Raw genomic sequence first — 21,743 nt, forward strand, 5'->3', positions numbered from 1 at the left:
ATACATCTAATTTTTTTTTAAAGATATTATTTGTTTTTTGGAGGGGTGGGTAATTAGGTATACTTACTCTTTTTTTTTTTTTAATGGAGGTACTGGGGCTTGAACCCAGACCTTGTGCATGCTAAGCATGCACTCTACCACTAACCTATACCCTCCCCCTATTTATTTATTTATTTTAATGGAGGTACTGAGGATTGAACCCCAGACCCCGTGCGTGCTAAGCATGTGCTCTACCACTGAGCTGTATCCAGCCACCAAATTTCTGTATGCATAATACATATCCTATTTCTTTTATATACATTTTTAGAGTATTTGGAATGTTTGAGAATTACATAGAAAATTGTTTAGAAGCCCCAAAAGGTGATGTGTTAACTAAAGAGTTTTAAAATACATATTTTTTAAAAATAATAAAAAATATATTTTTAATATTTTGGAATATATATATTTTAAATATCCAAGATATAAAAGGGACCTATGAAAAGTCATCTACCCATCCTTAAGTCACACAGTTCCCCTCCCCAGTGAAACATGTTCAGCTTATTTTTTCCTCTTTTTACATGAACATTTGCCTCTTTTTTAAAAAAAAAAATTGGAGGGGTAGGTAATTTTTTTTTAATGGAGGTACTGGGGATGGAACCCAGGACCTCATCATGCATGCTAAGCATGCATTTTACCACTGAGCTATACACTCCACCTAACAATTACTTCTTATGTTTTACACATTGCTTTTTTTGTTTTTTGGTGTTTTTTTTCCTTAACAAAATAAATTTTAGAGATTAATTTTGTTGTTTTACAAGTACTTATTCCATATTTTGTTGAATCTGTCTCCTACTAAAGGACATTTAAGTTCTTCCCAAACTTGTTTTATTACAAATATTAGTACATGGAATATATGTGTATATATTTTGATCTGTGTAAGTCTATCTGTAGATTATTCCTAGCTGAAGGAATTGCTGGATCAGAGTATGAGGGATTTAAATTTTTTTCTATATTCAAATTACCTTCCACAAAGATTGTAGTTTGAAATCCCATTAATAATCCTTGCTTTTGAAAGAGTCCACTTCCTCACATCTTCTTAATGCAATATGTTATACTTTTTGATTTTTGCCAGTATTCATAGGTAAACAAGTATAATCTCAGTGTGGTTTTGATTTGCATTTCTTTTATGTATGTGATTATACCTGTTTTCGATTTCTTTTTCTGAGAGTTGATATCCTTACTCCATTTTTCTGTATTTTATCTGTAGGAACATTATACATTAGGGGACTTAAGGGGAACTTTTAACTTTAGCATGATTTGCTGTTTATTAGTTCAAGCAGTTTTGACATAACATTTATATAGTATGTTATCTTTATTGCTTATATTTTTTTTCTACATGTCAGATTGGAAGGAACGGTAAATATGCTCTGAGGTGAAAAGCCAGTATTTTCGTTTGTTATTTTGGTGTTCGTGACATGCTTTAAATAACTTTCTTCCAAATACTTCTTTCGTGCTTAAATTTTCAATTAGTTGATCAAATCTATAATTTCCCATTTAAATCTTTATTTGCTAATTATTTTTCTCATACGTGTCTTGAGTTTTTTATATTCTTGCAACTTGGTGTTAGAAAGCCATGAGGAGACTTGAATACCCATATGTAATGATAATAGTTTTAAGTAGACTTTATTAAGAGTATGTTTCTGCTGCTAGTTATGTGTTTTTCCCTTAAATTGATTTGCCTATAGAATATTTATGAAGGGAAATCCTGATTTACAGTACAGACTCTTTGAGTTATTTATAAGGTTACTGAGAATAGTGGGCATCAGAATTGTGAAGGCATTTTTCAAGAATCATAGTTCCTTTTGAACTGAATTTTATGTGTGAGGATTATTTAACATTAAATTTAAGCTGGTTTTCTCAATGGTGAGGTAAACACTTCATAAAATCTGGTTTTCCAATGTGCAAAGCCCTCCTAGCCAGTAGTGTATCTCAGCTATAGCAAGTTGAAAGTCCATTCTGAGATTATTGTGTGCATATTGTGGAATGATGAGGGGATGTGGGAAGGGGAAAAAAACAGTTGTCTTATCCCTGTCCTGTCTTCCCTTAGGTTTAGGGATTGATTGGGAAAGGGCTGTCAGGAGTTCAGCTTCTTTGAGAAACAGCATCAGAAAACTTTTAATTTTCCTTTTACTTTTTACATATCACAGCTTTTGATAATCTGACATCTCCACTAACCTGTTACATAAAGCCTGGACAAAATTAGACCTGTGTATTAGGACCCACTAGAAAGGCTGGCCATGAGCTTATTAGATTACAAGAGCCTTCCTCCAGACTTCATTAACAGGCTAAAGTAACATCTTGATCCAGGGCTTGCTATACAGGTTTTCTCCCCTTCAACTTTTCTTTACATTTCTGTCACAGCACAACAAAGGAATTCCAGTATAGTCTTTATTTCATTCTTGTCTACTAAAACCTTAATGGCAGTATTCCATATAGAATTTGAATTTAATTCTTTATTTTTGGTGATATCACTGGAAAATATCATCACAAACATACATTTGTCAGAGGTAAAAGGCAAACTATAAAGCAAATATTTCAAACTGTCTAAATCAAATTCCAGAGAAAATAGGGCATGCTTTTGTTAAGCCTTTAAATTTAGTCTTGTTTGATGTGTAGTTTACTGAACAGGAACCATACCATAATAAAAGTGTTTAAAATTTTTTTAAAGTAAAAAAATATGTATTTGGTCCTGTTTGGAGACATGCACTTAGGAACTTAGAAAGTAAGGAGAAAAGTTTTAAAATTTAAGTGCCTATTAGATGATTTAATAAACATTCTGGAGATAATACTTAACATTTCAAAGTAGGATTTAACCCATTAAATAGTGTTAAAATTTCAGTTTTGGAGCATGTCTATCAGAGGAAGAAGATTCATGTCTTAATCTCATTGATTCTTCTGGAGTTTAATGTTTTTTACCTGAATTTTTTCCTTCCTTTCATGAAGATTTGTTAGCTATGTCTACCTATTTAAACCTCTACTTTCAAAATCCCAACTCCTCATCTTTTAGGTGGCTATTTAAAAGCAGTTACATGGGAAATGAAAACCACGTTTCATTCAGAAGAATAAATGAAAAATAAAGTTGATTTTGGTGTTAGCATGGAGCCATGTGAAAATCTATTTTAAAAGAGTTTTAATCAGTCCTTATCCACTTTGTAAAATTGTTATTCTGGATTGTTTCACAGTATAATTCTTAGCATTCTTTTTAAAACTTTTTATTGAAGTGAGGCTTTTTAGTTAATGTTTAAACAAGAATTACAGAACTTATAATGAGCTTTCTATAAAAGTTGTGCATTTTACATTTTTACATTTCCATTGATAATAAGATATTAATTCCACAAGTTAATTTTGAATGTGCAATCAGTGATAGATTTTTATCCACATTCATTTAGCAACTGTTTACTGAATGTCTACTATATGTTAGGCACTATTGTATGTGCTATAAAATAAACTGATAAAAGTCAGTGCATTTTTAAAATGATGTTGACTCATTTTCAAATGAAACAATGGAATTACTCTTAGAGTACTGGAAAGATAGTTATTGTACGCTTTTGTAAACAATTGTCACTAAAGCTAAAAATGTAGATGAATAAAAATCTTGGAATTAAATGGTTCAGTTTTAAAAGGCAAGCATAATGAAGTATTAAATGAATAGAAGTTGAAAGAAGAGAGATGAAGAAAATAAACCTTGTTTGAAAAAAGAAAACATTTTTCTTATTTAAAAAAGTAATATAATTCATGTTTATTGCAAAAAATTAGAAAAATATAAGCATAAATGAAAGAAACATCCTATTTTCACTGTCTTTTACCACTTAGCTTTTCTAGATATAGCTATCTATAAAATCTTTAAACTCTTGTGTAACTTATGCTTTTTTACATGGTAGCATATTTTTGTATTATTGTTTATTATACAAAATCACTTTTAAATATGCCAAAGTAGTCCATTTTGGATACATGCTATTTAACCAGCCCTTTATTGTTGTACATTCATATTGTTTACAGTTCTTTGCTTTGTAAGAAACTAACATAATTTTACTTAAATATCTTTATACATTTATAATTTCTTTAAACTTTTAGAATTGATATTTCACTATCAGTAGTTGCCAACATGATCTTCCAAAAATTGAACCAGGTCATAATGTTTTTTAATTGCTTCAGAATTTTAGTAAAAATGGCCAATGTATAGTTTATCCAAGAGTAGAGAGGAAATGGTTATATAAATGTACAAATTTGGTGAAAAAAATGATTAGGAAAGATTATTTGATACAGATTTTTTTTAAAGGAACATGAAACATTAAGTTACTTCATTAACAAATAGAAATAAACTGCATATAGGATTGAGAAAGCTAGAATTCATGGATCTGTGTTGATAGGGAAATACTGGGAGAGGCAAATTGCTCAACATGTAGAGAAATGTAATCCACTGGATTTACATCCACTTCATTGTAGAGAAGCTTAATCTTGTTTTTGAAAAATGATTTTAAGAAAAGTTAGATTAAAGCATTACCCATGATACTAGATATTTAGTGTAAATGTTGATTTAGCAGTATAAAGTGTATATAGAATGAATTAGTTACAAAGAAATGCATAGAAAAACTTACATTTGATGTCACTGAAAATTAGGCAAGCAAAATGATACTCTGATAGGAATCTATCAAAATGGGGAGGAAAGTATCTTGATTTATGAGACTAAAATAAGAGTGACTAAAATAAAGCTTTTGTCCAATGATAATTAACTTTTTAAAAATAGCAATTCTGAATTTGTATGCAGTGAGATGTACAGTGAGAGATGAAAAAATTATAAAAAGTTTTAAGTAAATAGTTGTCTACTCTAAAAATTTTCCCCTCCACATGTTAAAAAGTTGTGTGACTATACTAATGGAACATTAACTCAGCAAATGAGAGTGGAGTGACACATTTTCTAAGGCAATGCATAGAATTCATGTGTAATCTTAGTGAAGTTATACTATGGAGTAATATTTTGAGTTTGCCAGGAAGGATTTTTATTTTTTTAAGAGAACAATTCATAAAAGCTGAAAATTAAGGTAGCAGGGAGGAGAAGGCTATAAATTGATGTGAAAGAAATAAACTGATACTAGACTTGAGGGAAGTGAATCAGCACACCTACTTAAGTACTTCTCTCGTGCAGTACGGAATTGTTTCCGTTTCTGAGATCAGTGGCTTATAAAGTTGGTTCTCTGACATTTCTGGTAGCTCAAAGATCTTAAACAATTGTATGTATTTCTCATTCTCAATTTTAATTTGCCATTGAAAGAAGATCTATGTCATATATCAATGTTGAGAGAGTGATGGGAGAGGTGGTGTACCGGGGCTAGAGTAGCAAAACCAATGAGCCAGGAAGATTAACTAGTGATTTTTGCTACTTCAGACCAAATTGCTCTTTTTTTTCAAAAAGTGAAGTATCCTGTTCTTTCTTACTCAAAATTTTCAGATTAGTTATTTTTGAAAAGTAATGATTTGGCATGGTGTTTACAAATGTGTTTACTGGGAGAAAAGAGTTTAGACATTAAGTGAAATAGGCAGTATCTATAAATGTCAAGTGAGGATTGTTAACAGATGCCCTATAAATTGGGGCAAAATCAAATTTAGGTGAAGGTTTTATCTTTGGCCATCTTGTTTTAAATCAGTTTTGCCTGATTTACTAGCAATTAATAACTTTTTTAGCTTTATAGGCTTGGCTAAGAGAATTTGAGAGCATTTTTAAATGTATTTTAAATAGAGATGTTTATAATCAGAGAAAAATATTCATGAATTACTCAGGAGAGGAGTTTACTGCCCCAAATCAGCTATGATTTTTTTTCCTCTTAAACAAAAACCCAGCTCTCTTTACTGCTGTGAAATTGTGTTATAGAAATAAAATCTGTCACAGAAATAACTGAGAAAAGTTATCTATTCTCCCAGTGATAACAGTTTTGGCTAACAATTTTGTGTGCACTTCTGAGTCTCTTGCACTCTAAATAGACACAGGGGGTGGAATGGGAAGGATAAGTAGATGGATAAACATACTAAATGTGTATCTATTTTTAAATTTCACTTTTTAAAATAATATATTGTGGACATATTTCCCTTCAGTATTATAGATACATATCATTGCTTTTACATTTTTATGTGTATATGCATAATCCATTCCGTTATTTAGACAAAGTATAATTTATTTAGTCATTCTGCCTTTGGTCATTTAAGTTTCCAGATTTTGTGTATTATTGGCACTCTTTCAATGAACATCCTCATACCTCTATCTTGGTAAAGAACAGTATAGTGTAGTGGCCAAGCTAAGCTAAATCAGCTGTGCAATCTTGGGCAGCTTACTGAACCTTGTCCCTCAATTTTCTCACCTTTAAGTAGTGAATAATAGTACTTTACTTGATTGTTGTTCTAAGGATTGAATGAGTTAATACATATAAACTCTTAGAGTAGCGCTTACATACATTAAGTATTAAGTAAATGTACAGCAACTACCATGACATTTTTATCATTTTTGTTCCCATGAAAAAAATCTCTCTAGTTTTTCCCTCTATATAACTTTCTCTCTGTTCCCCTTCTCCTAATTCAGGCCACCATTACCCAACTTAAGGATGACAGAACAGCGTCTTAGCTATTCTCTCAGTTAGTGCCTGCTCACCACATTCCATGCCACTGAAAGCCACTTCTGTTTTCTTTCCCACTTCCCCCGACCCTACCGGTGAGGCATAGTTTCTGTACTTTCTGATCTGGTGACATCCAGTTTTTGTGTATCAGGTTTAAACTCTGCTTGGCTTTTTAGGCCCCCTGTAATGGACCTCCACCACAATTAGCCAGCCTATTTTCCCAAAACCTATCCTTTCTTGTATGAATGTTTTCACTATTATATAGAAAACTTTAGAAACTTGTATTTCATTAACTTTTTTCTCGTTAATGGCCAGGATTCCATCTGCACAATGGTTTTCTTGATAACACTAATTTGCATGGAGCTCCTATTCCTCTGGATTTTATAAGACAGTACAAATATTAAATAATTTCAGTTTAGTCCTATGTTCTTTTCCAGTAATTTTATGTTTCTAACTAGATTATAAACTATTTCAAAGAGTTCAGTTCCATCTTCCCATGTTTACTTGATAAATATTAATTAAACACACTGCAAATACTTTTTAGTTCAGAAAATAGAATTTTAATATCTAATTGGGTTAGTACGAAGAATCAAAATGAACATAAATTTTATCCAGAACTGAAGATAACCATAACTTTGCTTAGCGTATTAAAATGTCATCATGAGACTATAAGTGGTTTATACTTTCCACTCATATTTAACAAATGTTATTTCTGTGCACATTTAAGTGCCTGGAAGAACTGAAAATTTATGGGACAGCAGCAGGATTTTGGCTAATCTTAAATCTAAATCTGTGTATATGTGTATGTATGCATACATTTGTAACTGCATTTAATAGGAAAATTATAGTAATAATACAATATGTTGTAGGAAAAATTAGGAAGTACAGATAAACAAAAAATTTTAAATTACCTAGTTTATTTGTCTGGCTCCCTCACTAAAATATAACTCCGTGAATTATAAAACTTAGTTTAATCCACTGCTGTATCTCCAGACCTAGAAAAGAGCCTGCCACATAGGCATATAATCATTTGTTGAATAAAAATGAATTGAACTGGGAGATACTCCTTTCCTGATATCGTTACTTTGAAATTGGGACTGGGTAGTGGAAAGGAAAAATGTTCTGCAGGTACTCTGGCAACTTAAAAATCTGTTGTTTGATCTTATAGTGCCTTTCTTCAAAGTTTCCCAAATTCTTTAAACCTACTTACATTCTGTAATCTAAGGCATAGGGGACTGAAAAGCAGCAGAAAAGAGTAGTCAAAAAGAGTAAATCAGTGGAAGCTGGGGTTTATATTTAGCATTCCATTTGCTTTCAGGTTTCAGGATTGTGGCTGAGCTTTTTGGATAATTAAGACAAGTAGAATTAGGGACTTCTGCAGCTCAAACTTAATTTAAATTGATTGTCCTAAATTCTACAAAAGTGTGTGTGCTATGCTTTAGAGCAGAAAAGATACAGAGAACAAATTAGGAATGTGGGTTTACAGTTAATTCAACTATTCACATTTAGCATAAGCAACTACCATGTAAACTCACTTGAGGTGGGGCCTAGCCCTGCCTCTACTGAGTGGATCAGTAGTGTCTTAAAAACACAAGCACTGACTTGCCCCAAATTGTTATTACATGAAAACATAAAATATAGAGAGACTTTTTTTCTTTAGATTTTTTTGGTTGTTTACTTTGCTCTATCTTGTCAGGTGGACTGCCAGATGACTGCCAGGTCATCCTGCCAGTTGGGTTCACTTGTCAAGTGTTTTTGAATCATTTGAAATTAGTTGTGCAGTTAATTATTAATGATTCTTAAAATTGATGTTTTAAATAACATTAAAAAAATTCCTGATGTTACGGGAAAAAAACTGGTGTTTTTTTCCCCTAAGCTGTATTATAAGAAAATAATGAATTTGAGGAAATCATCCAAAATGCTAGTGACGTGCAGAGGTTTATTTCTCTGATAAGAGAAATATTAGTTTTATAGTCATTTGTACCAACATTTTATAAAATGTTCAATGGAATATGTTAACATCATCTCAGAAAAACTATTTTTGAAGAGTTAAATATCATGACTTCTTTAGATCTTCATATAAAAATATTTCAGGTAAAAGGCATAACTAATCTAAATTGTATTATAATGAACATTACCATAGTTAACCAAAGGTTTATTAGACTTTTCATCTGACGTTTTTATGACAACATAAAATATTAAATACTCTGCTGTAAATGATCACTAGTTCCAGTAATTGCTCAGAGGATAGTTTTAATTTCAAAAGACAGTGTTCAATTAATCCTTGGGAAGTAATTGTGAAAGTTAACAAACAATTGGAAATAGGAAGTGTTCAAAAGTTAGGAAATAATTGTTTTACTCTCTCCCAATACCACCCATTTGAATTTAAATAAATTAAAAGTTTAATTAATCTTGATAGAATTCCACTTATCTTCCTCCTTTATAAAATAAAAATAGTAGGAAGTTGACAATTTAAAAATTTTTATTCCTTTTCCTCCAGAGCAACTTTTCATATCTTGGTTAAATTCAGATAATTCATAAAAAAGTAATATTGCAATTGTATGACAAAATTTTATAACAGTAGATATATCAAAGGATAATATTAAAAATTATCCTCAATTTTTTCTTATAATTTTTAATTACAAAAACGGAGGGGAGGGTATAGCTCAGTTGTAAAGGGTGTGCTTAGCATACATGAGGTCCGGGATTCAGTCCCCAGTACCTCCATTAAAAATAATAATAAGCAAACCTAATTACCTCACCTTTCCCCCCAAATAATAATATAACCACATTATACAAGCTTTGAAAGAACAATCATTCCATCACACTAACATACAAGTTGTTCATTTTTTGGTATATTTCCAACCACTTAAAAATTTTTTTGCATTAGAATAATTTGGGATTTCTGTGAAACATAAATCACACTTTTTAACAATCACCTCAGATGATTGTTTGCAAGTTAGAGAACCAAAGACTAAAGATAATTTTTTAAGAGCCCCTGTTATTTAAACTTACATAACATTACTTTTAACAGATAAGATGTGAGCAAGTTCTAATAGGCTTTGCAAAATTATGTGTATTATGTAATGGGTTTTAAGTGGAAGCATTTTAAATTTTATTGAAGTATAGTTGCAGTACAATATTATATAATTTACGGGTGTACAATGTAGTGATTCACAATTTTTTAAGGTTATACCACATTTATAGTTATTATAAAATATTGGCTCTATTCCCTGTGTTGTGCAGTATATCCTTGTAGCTTCTTTTACCCCTAATAGTTTGTCTTAATCCCCTACCTCTATACCACTCCGCCCTTGCCTCTCCTCACCGATGACTAGTTTATTCTCTATTATCTGTGAGTCTGCTTCTTTTCGTTATAGTCACTAGTTTGTTGTATTTTTAAAATTCCACATATAAGTGATATCATACAGTATTTGTCTTTGTCCGACTTATTTCACTTAGCATAGTGCCCTCCAAGTCCACCCAAGTTGCTGCAAATGGCAAAATATCCATCTTTTTTATGATTGAGTAGTATTCCATTGTATATGTATACCACATCTTCTTTATCCATTCATCTATTGGTGGACACTGAGGTTGCTTCCATATCTTGGCAATTGTAAATAATGCTGCTGTGAACATTGGGGTGCATGTATCTTTTCGAATTAGTGTTTTTGTTTTTTTCAGATACGTGCTCAGGAATGGAATTGCTAGGTAGTATGGTAGTTCTATTTTTAGTTTTGTTGAGAAACCTACATACTGTTTTCCACAATGGCTGTACCAATTTACATTCCCACCAGCAGTATACTAGGGTTCCTTTTTCTCTAATCCTTGCCATCATTTGTTATTCTTGTTCTTTTTGATGGTAGCCATTCTGACAGCTGTGAGGTGATAACTCAATGTGGTTTTTATTTGCATTTCCCTGAAGATTAGTGATGTGCAGCATCTTTTCATGTCCTTGTTGGCCATCTGCATTTCCTCTCTGGAAAAATATCTGTTCAGTTCTTCTGCCCTAGATGGAGGCATTGTCTGTTGGTTAATGACAGAAAGATCTGAAAATCCCTGATGTCAAAACAAAATTCAAAACAGTATTAAGAATTTTTATTTTTAAAATTTAAACCAAGCATTTGTTATCAAGTAGATTCCTATATAAATGTACATAACTGTGCTAAGTATATTTAAGAATATTTAACTTATAGGTAACATGTTTTCATATAAATCTAGTAAATAACACCTGGGATAACATTAGTAGGTCAAAGGCAGGGTGTTCACATGTTCTTGTGATAGTTTCAGCAATAATGGAATTTGAATATGACCTTCAGCATAACCTTTGCTTTTCCCTCAAATGAGGCCAACTATAATAACGACATTGATCTTTCTGGCTACTTGGTTTACATAGCTCTGTTCAGAGAAGATACAATGAAAACTTTATATTCTTTGGTTCATTGTTTTGTTAATTGGTATGATTTATGAGCACCTCGAATGTCTAGATGCTTTATTTTCTTTTCAGTCCTTGGAAAACAATTCATAGTAGATATTATTGTTTCAAAGTGGAAACACAGGTGCTGGGAGAGATTCAGTAGTTGATACAAGGTGATCAAATTAATTTTATCACACTGTTTCTCCAAAGCAGGCTGATATTTTAAAAAACTGAATGATGTTTTTTAAAAAATGAGATGTCTGCTATGGTGATGCTACGAGTGTAGGCTCTGTGAGTCTTCCTATATTAGTCAAAAATGTCTTTCTCTATATATGTGTTTTGAACTAATCAATTCATGTTGGAAAAAACTAGAAAATTTTTTTTGCATTTTTTACATACCCATTTATAGTCATAATTTTTACTGAAATGCATAAGTAGAATCATACATGAAGTACATTTTTTCTTGTCTTTTCCTCCCTCCACCCGTAGAACTCTGCCCACCATAACCATATTAACAACTTTGTTTTACAAAAATGAATTATATTACACATATTTAAATCTCTTTTCATTCAATAAAATCTTGTGGAAATTTCCCTAAATTACCTGTTATAGCACTAATTCATTTTATATGGGCATGTAAAATTCCATGATGTAGATGCATCATAATTTATTAGATCATTTCTCTACTGGTTGGCATTTACTTTGTTAACTGATTTTGCTGCTGCAAAATTTGCAGTAAGTAATTTTATACAAACACTTTATATCCTGGTGCTTTTATTTCTGTGGGTAGGCCCTAGGAAAAAGATTGCTGTGTTTAAAAGATGAGTAATTTTTATTTGAGGAGCTTTTGCTGGTGGCCATAGCAATTCATATTTCCTTCAGCAGTGTTTGAAATCACTTTTCCTCATTGCTTTAGTGGTGTTAATACCCTCTGACAGTTTTATCATTCTGATTAGTATAAAGTGATAGCTATTATTTTCATTTGTTTTTCCCGTTCTGGAACTTTGTACATGGTGCCATGTTATTTTTAACCATTTACATTTTCTCTTCTGAGAATTGCCTACCCATATTCTTTGGCATTTTTCCCAGTGAGTAGTTTTGGTTTTCCTGGCCAGTTGTAAGCACTGTATATTATCTGTCATCTGCATTTGGGAAGCTGGTGACTTGAATTCATCTTACTTCACTCCCACTCTCAACTCAACCTGTGTACCTGTACTGAACCAAGCAGCTGGATGCAAGGAAACCTCAGGCCTATGGCAGTCTCACAGAATAGGGCTCGTGCAGAACTTAGGGCAAGGAATAAGAAACATCTGTAGAAATACTTAGCACCCTTTCCCTGTCTTTCTGCCCCAGAGGAATGTTGACATCAGCCTTCAAGAAATCAAAATGGAGCTGAACTGGCAGGCTGAGTCCTCCCTACTCTTGAGCAAATATTTCTCTCTGGTTTTTCATCTGAAGACTACCAACAGCCAACTTGCTGTCTACACCTGTTACACAGCTGTCGTGGTCAAGAAGGGTCAACTACTACACTAGGACTGCCAATTCTGAGCTCAGGGAATGGACAGAAAAAAATAACTGCATATCCAAGGATCCAGCAACAGGAAAGGAATATAAACAAACTGTTGGGACAGGCCCCCAGCAAAACAGAGCTACAAAATAATAGGAACACAGTGAGACTGAAAGTGCAGTATTAAAAAAAAAACAAAAACAAAAACCCTCTGGAGCCAAAAGCCATTATTTTTGAACCGACTACAATGGTCAAATGGAGGAAAATGGTAACATGGAGATTTAAATTTGTGGTCCAGAGAATCTAGTGGAAGAAATATTTTTAAACCTAAAGCAAAAAGGTAAAGAAAGGGTAAAAATAACAGATTTTTATGGTAGAACAGGGAGACCTAATGTGTATAATGAGAGCTCTGAAAGGAAAAAAAAGGAACAGATTGAAGAAAGGCAATTTTAGAAAGATGAAAAGTCTTGAGCTGAAAGGGACATGAGTCTATAACTTCAAAGGGCATGCTGAGTTCCAGGCAGAATTTGTGGTAATAATAATAAATGTCAATTACTAAGTGCTCACTCTGCCAGGCAGTGTTCTTATGGCTTTATATTTATTAACTCATTGAGTCCTTACAACAGCCCTACGATATAGGTGAGGAAAAAGAGGTTAAGTAGATAGAAAGTGAATCCAAGAGATGTGACTCCAGAGCTTTCACTAAACTGCTTCAAAGAGCAAAGACCTATATTTAGGCAAATCTTGTTACAATTTATGAACTCCGGAGAACAAGGGTGAAATCTTCCAAGTTCCAGGGAGAAGGAGCAAGTAATCAGCAAAAGAAAAAGAGCCTGTCACCAGAGTTGTGATTTGTAGTACCATAAGCAGAAAGCAGTGGGAAAATTTATATGTACTACTGATTGAAAAGGACCACAAGCCAAGATTTCTCTAACCAATCACATTATTACCCTATCAGGCTGATACAAAGATTTGCTGGTTTATCACAATTGAACAACTAACCCCCGCTACCATCTGATGAAAATACTCAAAGAAAGGGAAATCTAATGACATTTAACCTTTGTCTTCACAGATGCCATTCCTCCTGCCTGGAATAACTCTTCCTTTTCTGTAGCAGTGTAACACCTCATTCTTTTTTTTCTTTAATTAAAGTATATAGTTGATTTGCAATATTATATTAGTATCAAGGGTACAACAAAGTGATTCAGTTTTATGTATACATCTATTTTTCAGATTATTTTCCATTACAGGTTATTACAAGATATTGAATACAGTTCCCTGTGCTATACAGTAAATCCTTATTGCTTATCTATTTTATGTATAGTAGTTTGTATCTGTTAATCTCATACTCCTGATTTCTCTCTCTCTCCCTTCACTTTTGGTAACCATAAGTTTGTTTTCTATGCCTGTGAGTCTGCTTTGTATATATATTCATTTGAATTATTTTTTTAGATTCCGCATATAAATGATATCATATAATAGTTGTCTTTCTCTGTTTGACTTGGTATAATATTCTCTAGGTCCATCCATTTTGCTGCAAATGGCAATATTTCATTCTTTTTAATGGCTGAGTAATATTCCTCTGTGTTTGTGTGTGTGTGTGTACACATATATATGTCACATCTTCTTAAGCCAACTATTTGTTGATATGCACTTGGGTTGCTTTTAAGTCTTGGCTATTATAAATAGTGCTTCTATGAACATTAGGGTTCATGTATCTTTTTAAATTAGAGTTTTCATTTTTTCTGGATATGTATGTACCCAGGAGTGGAATTGCTGGATTGTATGGTAGTTCTATTTTTAGCTTTTTGTTTGTTTGTTTTATGAGGAGAGGTAATTAGGTTTATTTATTTGTTTCTATTTGAAGGAGGTACTGGGAATTGAACCCAGAACCTTGTGCATGCTATGCATGTGCTCTACCACTTGAACTATACCCTCCCCCCTATTTTTAGTTTTTAAAGGAAACTCCATACTATTTTCTATAGTGATTACACCAATTTACATTCCCATCAACAATATAGGAGGACTCCTTTTGCTCTACACCCTCTCCAGCATTTATTATCTGTAGACTTCTTGTTTGTTTGTTTGTTTCGGGGGAGAAGGTGATTAGGTTTTTATTTATTTACTTTTAGTGGAAGTACTGGGGATTGAACCCAGAACCTTGTACATGCTATGTACACACTCTACCACTGAGCTATACCCTCCCCACTTACTGTAGACTTTTTCATGATAGCTATTCTGACCTAACACCTCATTCTTAACATCTTAACTTCTTTCAGGAAATCTTTTGCAACCCCCTAAGTCTGAGTTTTATGCTAATCCTAAATGTTCCCATAGCACCTTGTACATTCCCCATCTTGGCACTTGTCCTCATGAAATTGAAAGCTCTGTAAGGACATAGGCAGACTATGCACATTTTGTTCACTGTGGTAGCCCCAGTGCCTAGCACAATGCCTGGAGTATATAATAGGTTGACTGAATGATTAAAATTTATGTATAGTAAAAATTAGCAAATCTCTTTTTTGCCCTACTCAGATTGTTCTAGTAGTAGCTATTCAGGGAAAATAAAGCTTTAAGTTTGTCTTCAGTAGATACTTAAAGCCCTATTCAAGTATGCATTCTTTATATTTCTGTATTTATCTTGTGGCTGTTTTATAAAATTTTAAATTCACAAAATTACAACATAAATGAGTGTATAAAATTTATCCCTATAGAGTCAATTAATGTAAGGCATATTTACAATGCATATTATCCATGTTGGGTTCAAACTTCTATTATTTGTTCTTTTTGAAAGGCAGAATTAACAGGAAAGTGTACAAATGAATTTGCAAGATTAATCAAAACACTCAGATACAGTGTTTTAATACTCTGAAAAGAATTATGTTAATCCTATTTTTCTCTGTTTCTCTGCAGATTAAAGCTAAAAATTATGACAAGGTCGAAAAGGTGAGTTCTTTTAAATATACTTTGAATTTTATGCCGAAGTTAATTTAGAACTTAGCATTTTACTGTATTTGCCTTACATATATTAACAATTATTGAATCGAGGTAGTAATTATATGGGAGTTTATGGTACTTATTCAACTTTTTTATATGCTTGAAAATGTTCATAATAGAATTTTGGAAAAGAAAATAATTATATTATACTGACCAGAATTATGAGAATGATTTTGATTATGTAAACAAAATAGAAGGAGTTGTTATTTTCATGAATCTAAAATTCATGAAAGGAGCTGAATTTGTTTCTTTAATGTTTCATTGCAACTATGTACATATGAAATTTATTTAACTGTGGATTCTGGTAATATTTTATTGTATTTACAGCTATTTCAGAGATGCCTTATGAAGGTTTTGCACATTGATTTATGGAAGTGCTATCTTTCATATGTCCGAGAAACCAAGGGTAAACTACCAAGTTACAAGTAAGTGAAATCAGGATTTTAAGAATGCAAGTCTTCTCCAGGCACAGTCAATCCCATAGAAATTCACACCTTCTCTTAACTCCAGATGAGGAAACTGAAGGATTTAAAAATTCACAATTCTCTGAGAAGTCAGTAAACCATGGAAAAAATACTTCAAAGAAAGCCACTGGCATTAGACTTCTGGAGAATAAAATCATCCAAGCCCCTCTTCTATATTGAAACATTGTACATTTGCAACACCAAATCACTTTGTTAGTAGGCTTATTGTCAAACTTAATAAAAAGCATCTTATTACTTATCATGGCACAACTCTTGGCAGGTTACAATGCAATATGCAACTTAAGAATTCCGAGGCATCTTTGACAACTGAATTGTTGTGTATTTGACCTCCTCAGTAGGACTGACCCCCATCTATCCAACTTTGCTGATCTAAATAATAGACCTTCTCAAATGCTGTTTTTGTATATAGTAAACAGGCAAATTATCTCCATAACCAGAATTCTTAATTTTCTTTTCCTCATTATCCTTTACTGTCTTATATTAAAGAAGTTTTTTGTCCCTAAATTTTACTTCAGAGCTAGTAGATCTTCAGACATAACTTACCTTCTTAATCAGATATTTCCATGTTTGAATCTGCTACATATAAGATTAAGCAGTTTGAAGGATTAAATATAAATAAAACATGGCCTCTGTCTGTGATAAGCTCACAAGCAGTAGATAAAGTATATTAACTAATTACAGTGACAAACTAAACACAAAATAATTACTTTTTTATATACTTGCAAAGATGTCTGTACATTTTGTTTATAAAGGTTTAAATGGTGTTTTTTAAAATATTGTGTTTTAGTTGTACATACATTTTAATAATATATAATTTTTTAAAAAATGTCTTTCACATTTATTTCAGAGAAAAAATGGCTCAAGCATATGACTTTGCACTGGATAAAATTGGAATGGAAATTATGTCTTATCAGGTAGAGTTAAATCTTTTTAATAGGTATACCTAATAAATTTGAAACTACCAAGAAAGATACTAATATTTTATTTTATTTCTTAGATTTGGGTGGATTATATCAATTTCTTAAAAGGCGTGTAAGTATTTTTACAGTTTTATTTTCCATGTGAACAGTTGATTTAACTATAATGTAATTGATGGCATTTCTTATCCAATGCCAGGGAAGCTGTTGGATCTTATGCAGAAAATCAGAGAATAACAGCTGTTCGAAGAGTTTATCAGCGAGGTTGTGTTAATCCAATGATCAACATTGAACAACTGTGGAGAGACTATAACAAGTATGAAGAGGTAAATTAGACCAGAATAGTTTATTATTATAACCAAGCCATTTTAATTTTTATACATTGTGGATTTGTGGGTTCTAGCCTTTCTAATATCAGATACCTGGATATCAGTGCTGCATATGTTTGTTTTTATATTGATTTAATGAAAGAACCATTCCTAATGTTTTGATAGTGTCATATTACTGTTATTTTTTACAAAATATCCTGGGAGAATTATAATTCTTACAAAACTATTTTTATTCAGTGCTAAACCATATCCGCACAATCTTATACACACGTGTGGCCATTGATCTCTTATGAAACAGTTCCTTTTTAGAATTGTTTTTCTAGTAGTAATAATGAGTTGCAGATACACCTCTTTCACCCAGTTACAATGATGTGATTATTGCTTTGCAACTGTGAGATGTGGGTCTGTGGTCTAACATCTTTGTCTCATCAGTATATGCTTTAACCAGCTGAACTGCTAAGCCCATATATGTAAACATGCATGCCAAATAAGCTCTATCTTTAAAAGAAAGTTCCTTATATGTCTCCTGTGGTTTGGAAGAACTATGTAGGATATTGAAATTGTCTCTCATAGGCATGGGCAATGGTTCTCAAACTTTTTGGTCTTGGGGTTTTAAAAAGTATTGAAGACCTCAACTGACACAACATTGTAAAATGATTATAAATCAATAAAAAATGTTAAAAACAACAACAACAACAACAACAACAACAAAGTATTAAAGACCTCAAAGAACTTTTAATTTAATGTGGCTTTGATCTAGCAATACTTAGAATATTGGAATTATAACTGAGAAACTTTCAAGTTATTTATTTATTAAATCATTTAAAGTTTACAGTAATAAACCCCTTACATTTTAACATAGGTAGCATTAAAACAAATTGTATTTTCCAAAACAAGAAAAAATTTTATGAGAAAAGTGTCAGTTTCATATTTTTACAAATCTCTTTAATATCTAGCTTAATAGAAGACAGCTAGGTTTTCTGCTTCTAAATTCAGCCTGTTATGATATTGAATGTCATGTAGACTCTGAAAAACTCCACTGTATACCTATGAGAGAGGCAAATCGTGTCTTAGTATTATATGAAAATTGTTTTGATCTCATAGACTCTGAAAGGGCCTTGGGGAACAGGAATCTTTGACTGCTCTGAGAATTGCTAGGCATGAATGATATTTATGTCCCCTTCTGACTTCTACATTTATTTTTAAAGTTATGCAGACCTAGTTAGAAAAGCCATGGCTATTCACCCAGATGAATCTGTACATCATTCTTTGTTAGTACAATTTTATGTGAAATAATTGACCCTTTCTAAATCATTCCCTATCTTTAGAATTCCTGACGTATGGAAACTTACTGCCATCTCATGACACATGGGCAGATCCTCGAAGACCTCTTAAGCATATAATATGATTGAACTTTTATTTTATTAATAAAAAAAAAACTTCTTAAAATAAACAATTTAAAGTAGTTTAGCAGATGAATAAATTAACTATTATACTAACATTAAAAAATACTTGATTTTTAAAATAATATACATTTTCCTTTGTTTTTCTTAGGGTATTAATATTCATTTAGCTAAAAAAATGATTGAAGATCGGAGTAGAGATTACATGAATGCTCGGCGTGTAGCAAAGGTATGGAATTCCATCAGGCTACTTACTTTTATGTTTGTTATGAGTATGTTATTTACAGAGGAGCTTTCCCTGTCTGGTGTTGCTCTTAATATTTTCAATCATTAGCAATTGTAACTAATGACAATTACATTTTCTGAGCTGATATTAGAAATGAAATACCTCTTTACAGACAGGTTAAAGGACAAAATAGAATAAATGAAGTTTAGAAGAAATTATAGAGGCAAAGTTCTACTTAGAATTGACCAAGTAGTTGTTATCTATCCCTCCTTCTGCTCATACATGTCTGAACACTGTACTACTCTGTGGTCTAACGACATAGCTCTCAGGGACAGAGTTTTGTTTCTTGTGTACATACCTTTCCATTCATTGACACTGTTAGAAGTTATGGAAAATAGCCTAGTACAACAAACTATTGAAATTTTAAAAGACAGATAGTTTCTCCAAAGATGGAGTTAATGACGTCAACAGATCATCAGTCATGTTGATCTGTGTGTGTAACTCCTCTGTCCTGGAGAGTGACTTCCTAGACTACCTGCAGAGAGGGTCCAGGGGTGTTCTCTTCACCTGTTCTTGGGTAGGTAATCTTCTGTTATCTTTCTCCCTGCTCTTAGATTATATTAACAAAGAGTATCTGGGGGGAAAAAATAGGCATTTTGAATAAAATATTCCAAACTGAATCAATTCCATTCCATACATCTTAGTGGTTCTTAGGCTCACCACAGAATTCTAAATGTTTGTTGTCTAGGAATATGAGACAGTAATGAAAGGTTTGGACCGCAATGCTCCCTCGGTGCCTCCTCAGAATACCCCTCAAGAAGCTCAGCAGGTGGATATGTGGAAGAAATATATACAGTGGGAAAAGAGCAACCCTCTTCGTACAGAAGATCAGACCCTTATAACTAAAAGAGGTAACAAGATTAACCCTCCTGGGCCTCCAATTACATGTATGTTAGGCCACTTGATGTTGTCTATTCTGTAGGTTACTGAGGCTGTTATTTTCCCCAGTCTTTTTTCTCTTATGTTCTTCAGATTCAGTAATTTCTATAAATCTGTCTTCATGTTCACTGATCTTTGTTTTATCATATCCAATATGCTGGTGAGCCCATCTAGTAAATTCTTCATTTCAAATATTTTACTTTTCAGTTATATAAATTTCCATTTTGGAAATTTTTGTATTTTTTATAGTTCCTTTTTTATAGTTTTTCTTTCTCTGTTGAGATTCCATGGCCATTACCATCTTTTTCTTTATATCCTTAAACATTTATAACAGTAGCTATAAAATTCTTGTCTGCTAATTCCAACATCTGGGGCATTGTGGGGTTGGTATCTTTTTCTCTTGACTATAGGTCACATTTTTTTTTGTTTTGTCATGAGTCTAGACATTTAAAAAAATTTTTTGGACATTGTACAGATGTGTAAATGATACATAGTAAAGACTGTATTCTGTTATATTTCTCTGAAGAATGTTGAGTTTTATTTTAGCAGGAAGTTAAATTACTGGATGATCGCCTGGACCTTGTGGAGGCTTGGTTTTACACTGTTAGGATGGGTCTGTGTTAGTAGCCTTTATCTCACAGTAAATCTCAGTCCTGGGATGGAGGACTTTGCTCCCAAGACATAATGGAAAGTTCATGGTGTTTACCCAGACCCTCTTAACTTGATGGGACTCAGATTCTGAACTCAGATGGGTCTCCATTACAGCAGGCAGCTGATGAGGTGTCTGTCCAGCCTTTTCAGCTTTGCATTCTGCTTGGGTTCTTTGTATTCTTCCCTGTGTATGTCTGTTTCAGAGTCAGCTAAAATAAAGATTTGAGGGCATTTATGCCCACATTTTCAGGTTCCACCCTCTGTGGCTCTCTTTTTGGGGACTTTCCCCCTTAATTTACAGCTGCTCTGTAACCCAGAATTCCATGTTACTTACCTCAAGCTGGTTAAGACTTCAGCATTCGGCTTGAATTCTAGCTATCCCAGAACTGTACACACTGGGCTGTGCCCTTAAGGGGAAAAGCCGTATTAAATATGGATCTCACCTAGTGTGGTTCCAGTTTTTTAAGGGCTCAATCCTCTCTGGTTTCTTTTGGTCATTCTCTAGTGCCTTTAAATAGTTGCCTTTTGTATTTTAGGTTTATGATTTTTATTTTCAGGACAGTTGGTCTGATACAGACTACTCTGCCACTGCCAGAACTAGAATTTGGAACTTCTAAAAGTTCCTCCAGGGAAATATATACAAGATCTTGTGGTAGCTCACAGCGAAAGAAAAAAAAAATGTGACAATGAATATATGTATGTTCATGTATAACTGAAAAATTGTGCTCTACACTGGAATTTGACACAACATTGTAAAATGACTATAACTCAATAAAAAATGTTTAAAAAAATAAAAAATAAAAAGCTCTCCAAGACACACTAATTAGTAAGTGAAAAAAATACAATGCAGAACTGTGTGTATGGTATGTTGACTTTTGCCTAAGAAAGGAGAAGATGAAAATATATACTCATACTCTTTGTATTTGCATAAAGAAACTGGAAAGATACAACAGAAATTAATTTCAAAATGTTATTACTTGGGGTGAGAGGAATAAGATGGGAGCAGAGGGGTGGGAGTGAGAACTTTCACTGTATTTCTTCTCTTTCTGATCTCTGACCCATATTACCTATTTGAGAATAAAATAAAATTAATTTGAAATAAGAGTTAAAAAAAAAATTCCTCAATCCTGCCTTGGTCTCTCACCTGGAGGCTTTTGCAAATACTGGTTTCTTTGCCTACACCATTTTCACACCTACTTCTGTCCTCTGTGCACTCTACTTACTCTCA

The 21,743-nt window shown here is 32.7% G+C and overlaps 1 protein-coding gene across 1 annotated transcript in view; it reads left to right on the top strand.

Moving 5' to 3' along the window:
* The window catches only part of CSTF3 (cleavage stimulation factor subunit 3), a 62,017-nt gene that overhangs the window by 27,810 nt on the left and 12,464 nt on the right, over positions 1 to 21,743 (top strand). Inside the window, exons 4-10 of the mRNA XM_010964711.3 lie at positions 15,482 to 15,514; positions 15,893 to 15,990; positions 16,898 to 16,964; positions 17,048 to 17,082; positions 17,167 to 17,293; positions 18,851 to 18,928; positions 19,674 to 19,836. Of these exons, the coding sequence (XP_010963013.1) occupies positions 15,482 to 15,514; positions 15,893 to 15,990; positions 16,898 to 16,964; positions 17,048 to 17,082; positions 17,167 to 17,293; positions 18,851 to 18,928; positions 19,674 to 19,836 (601 nt within the window). The remainder of the gene's footprint in view (positions 1 to 15,481; positions 15,515 to 15,892; positions 15,991 to 16,897; positions 16,965 to 17,047; positions 17,083 to 17,166; positions 17,294 to 18,850; positions 18,929 to 19,673; positions 19,837 to 21,743) is intronic.

This window comes from Camelus bactrianus, chromosome 10 (assembly GCF_048773025.1).
Source record: "Camelus bactrianus isolate YW-2024 breed Bactrian camel chromosome 10, ASM4877302v1, whole genome shotgun sequence".
NCBI lineage: Eukaryota > Metazoa > Chordata > Mammalia > Artiodactyla > Camelidae > Camelus > Camelus bactrianus.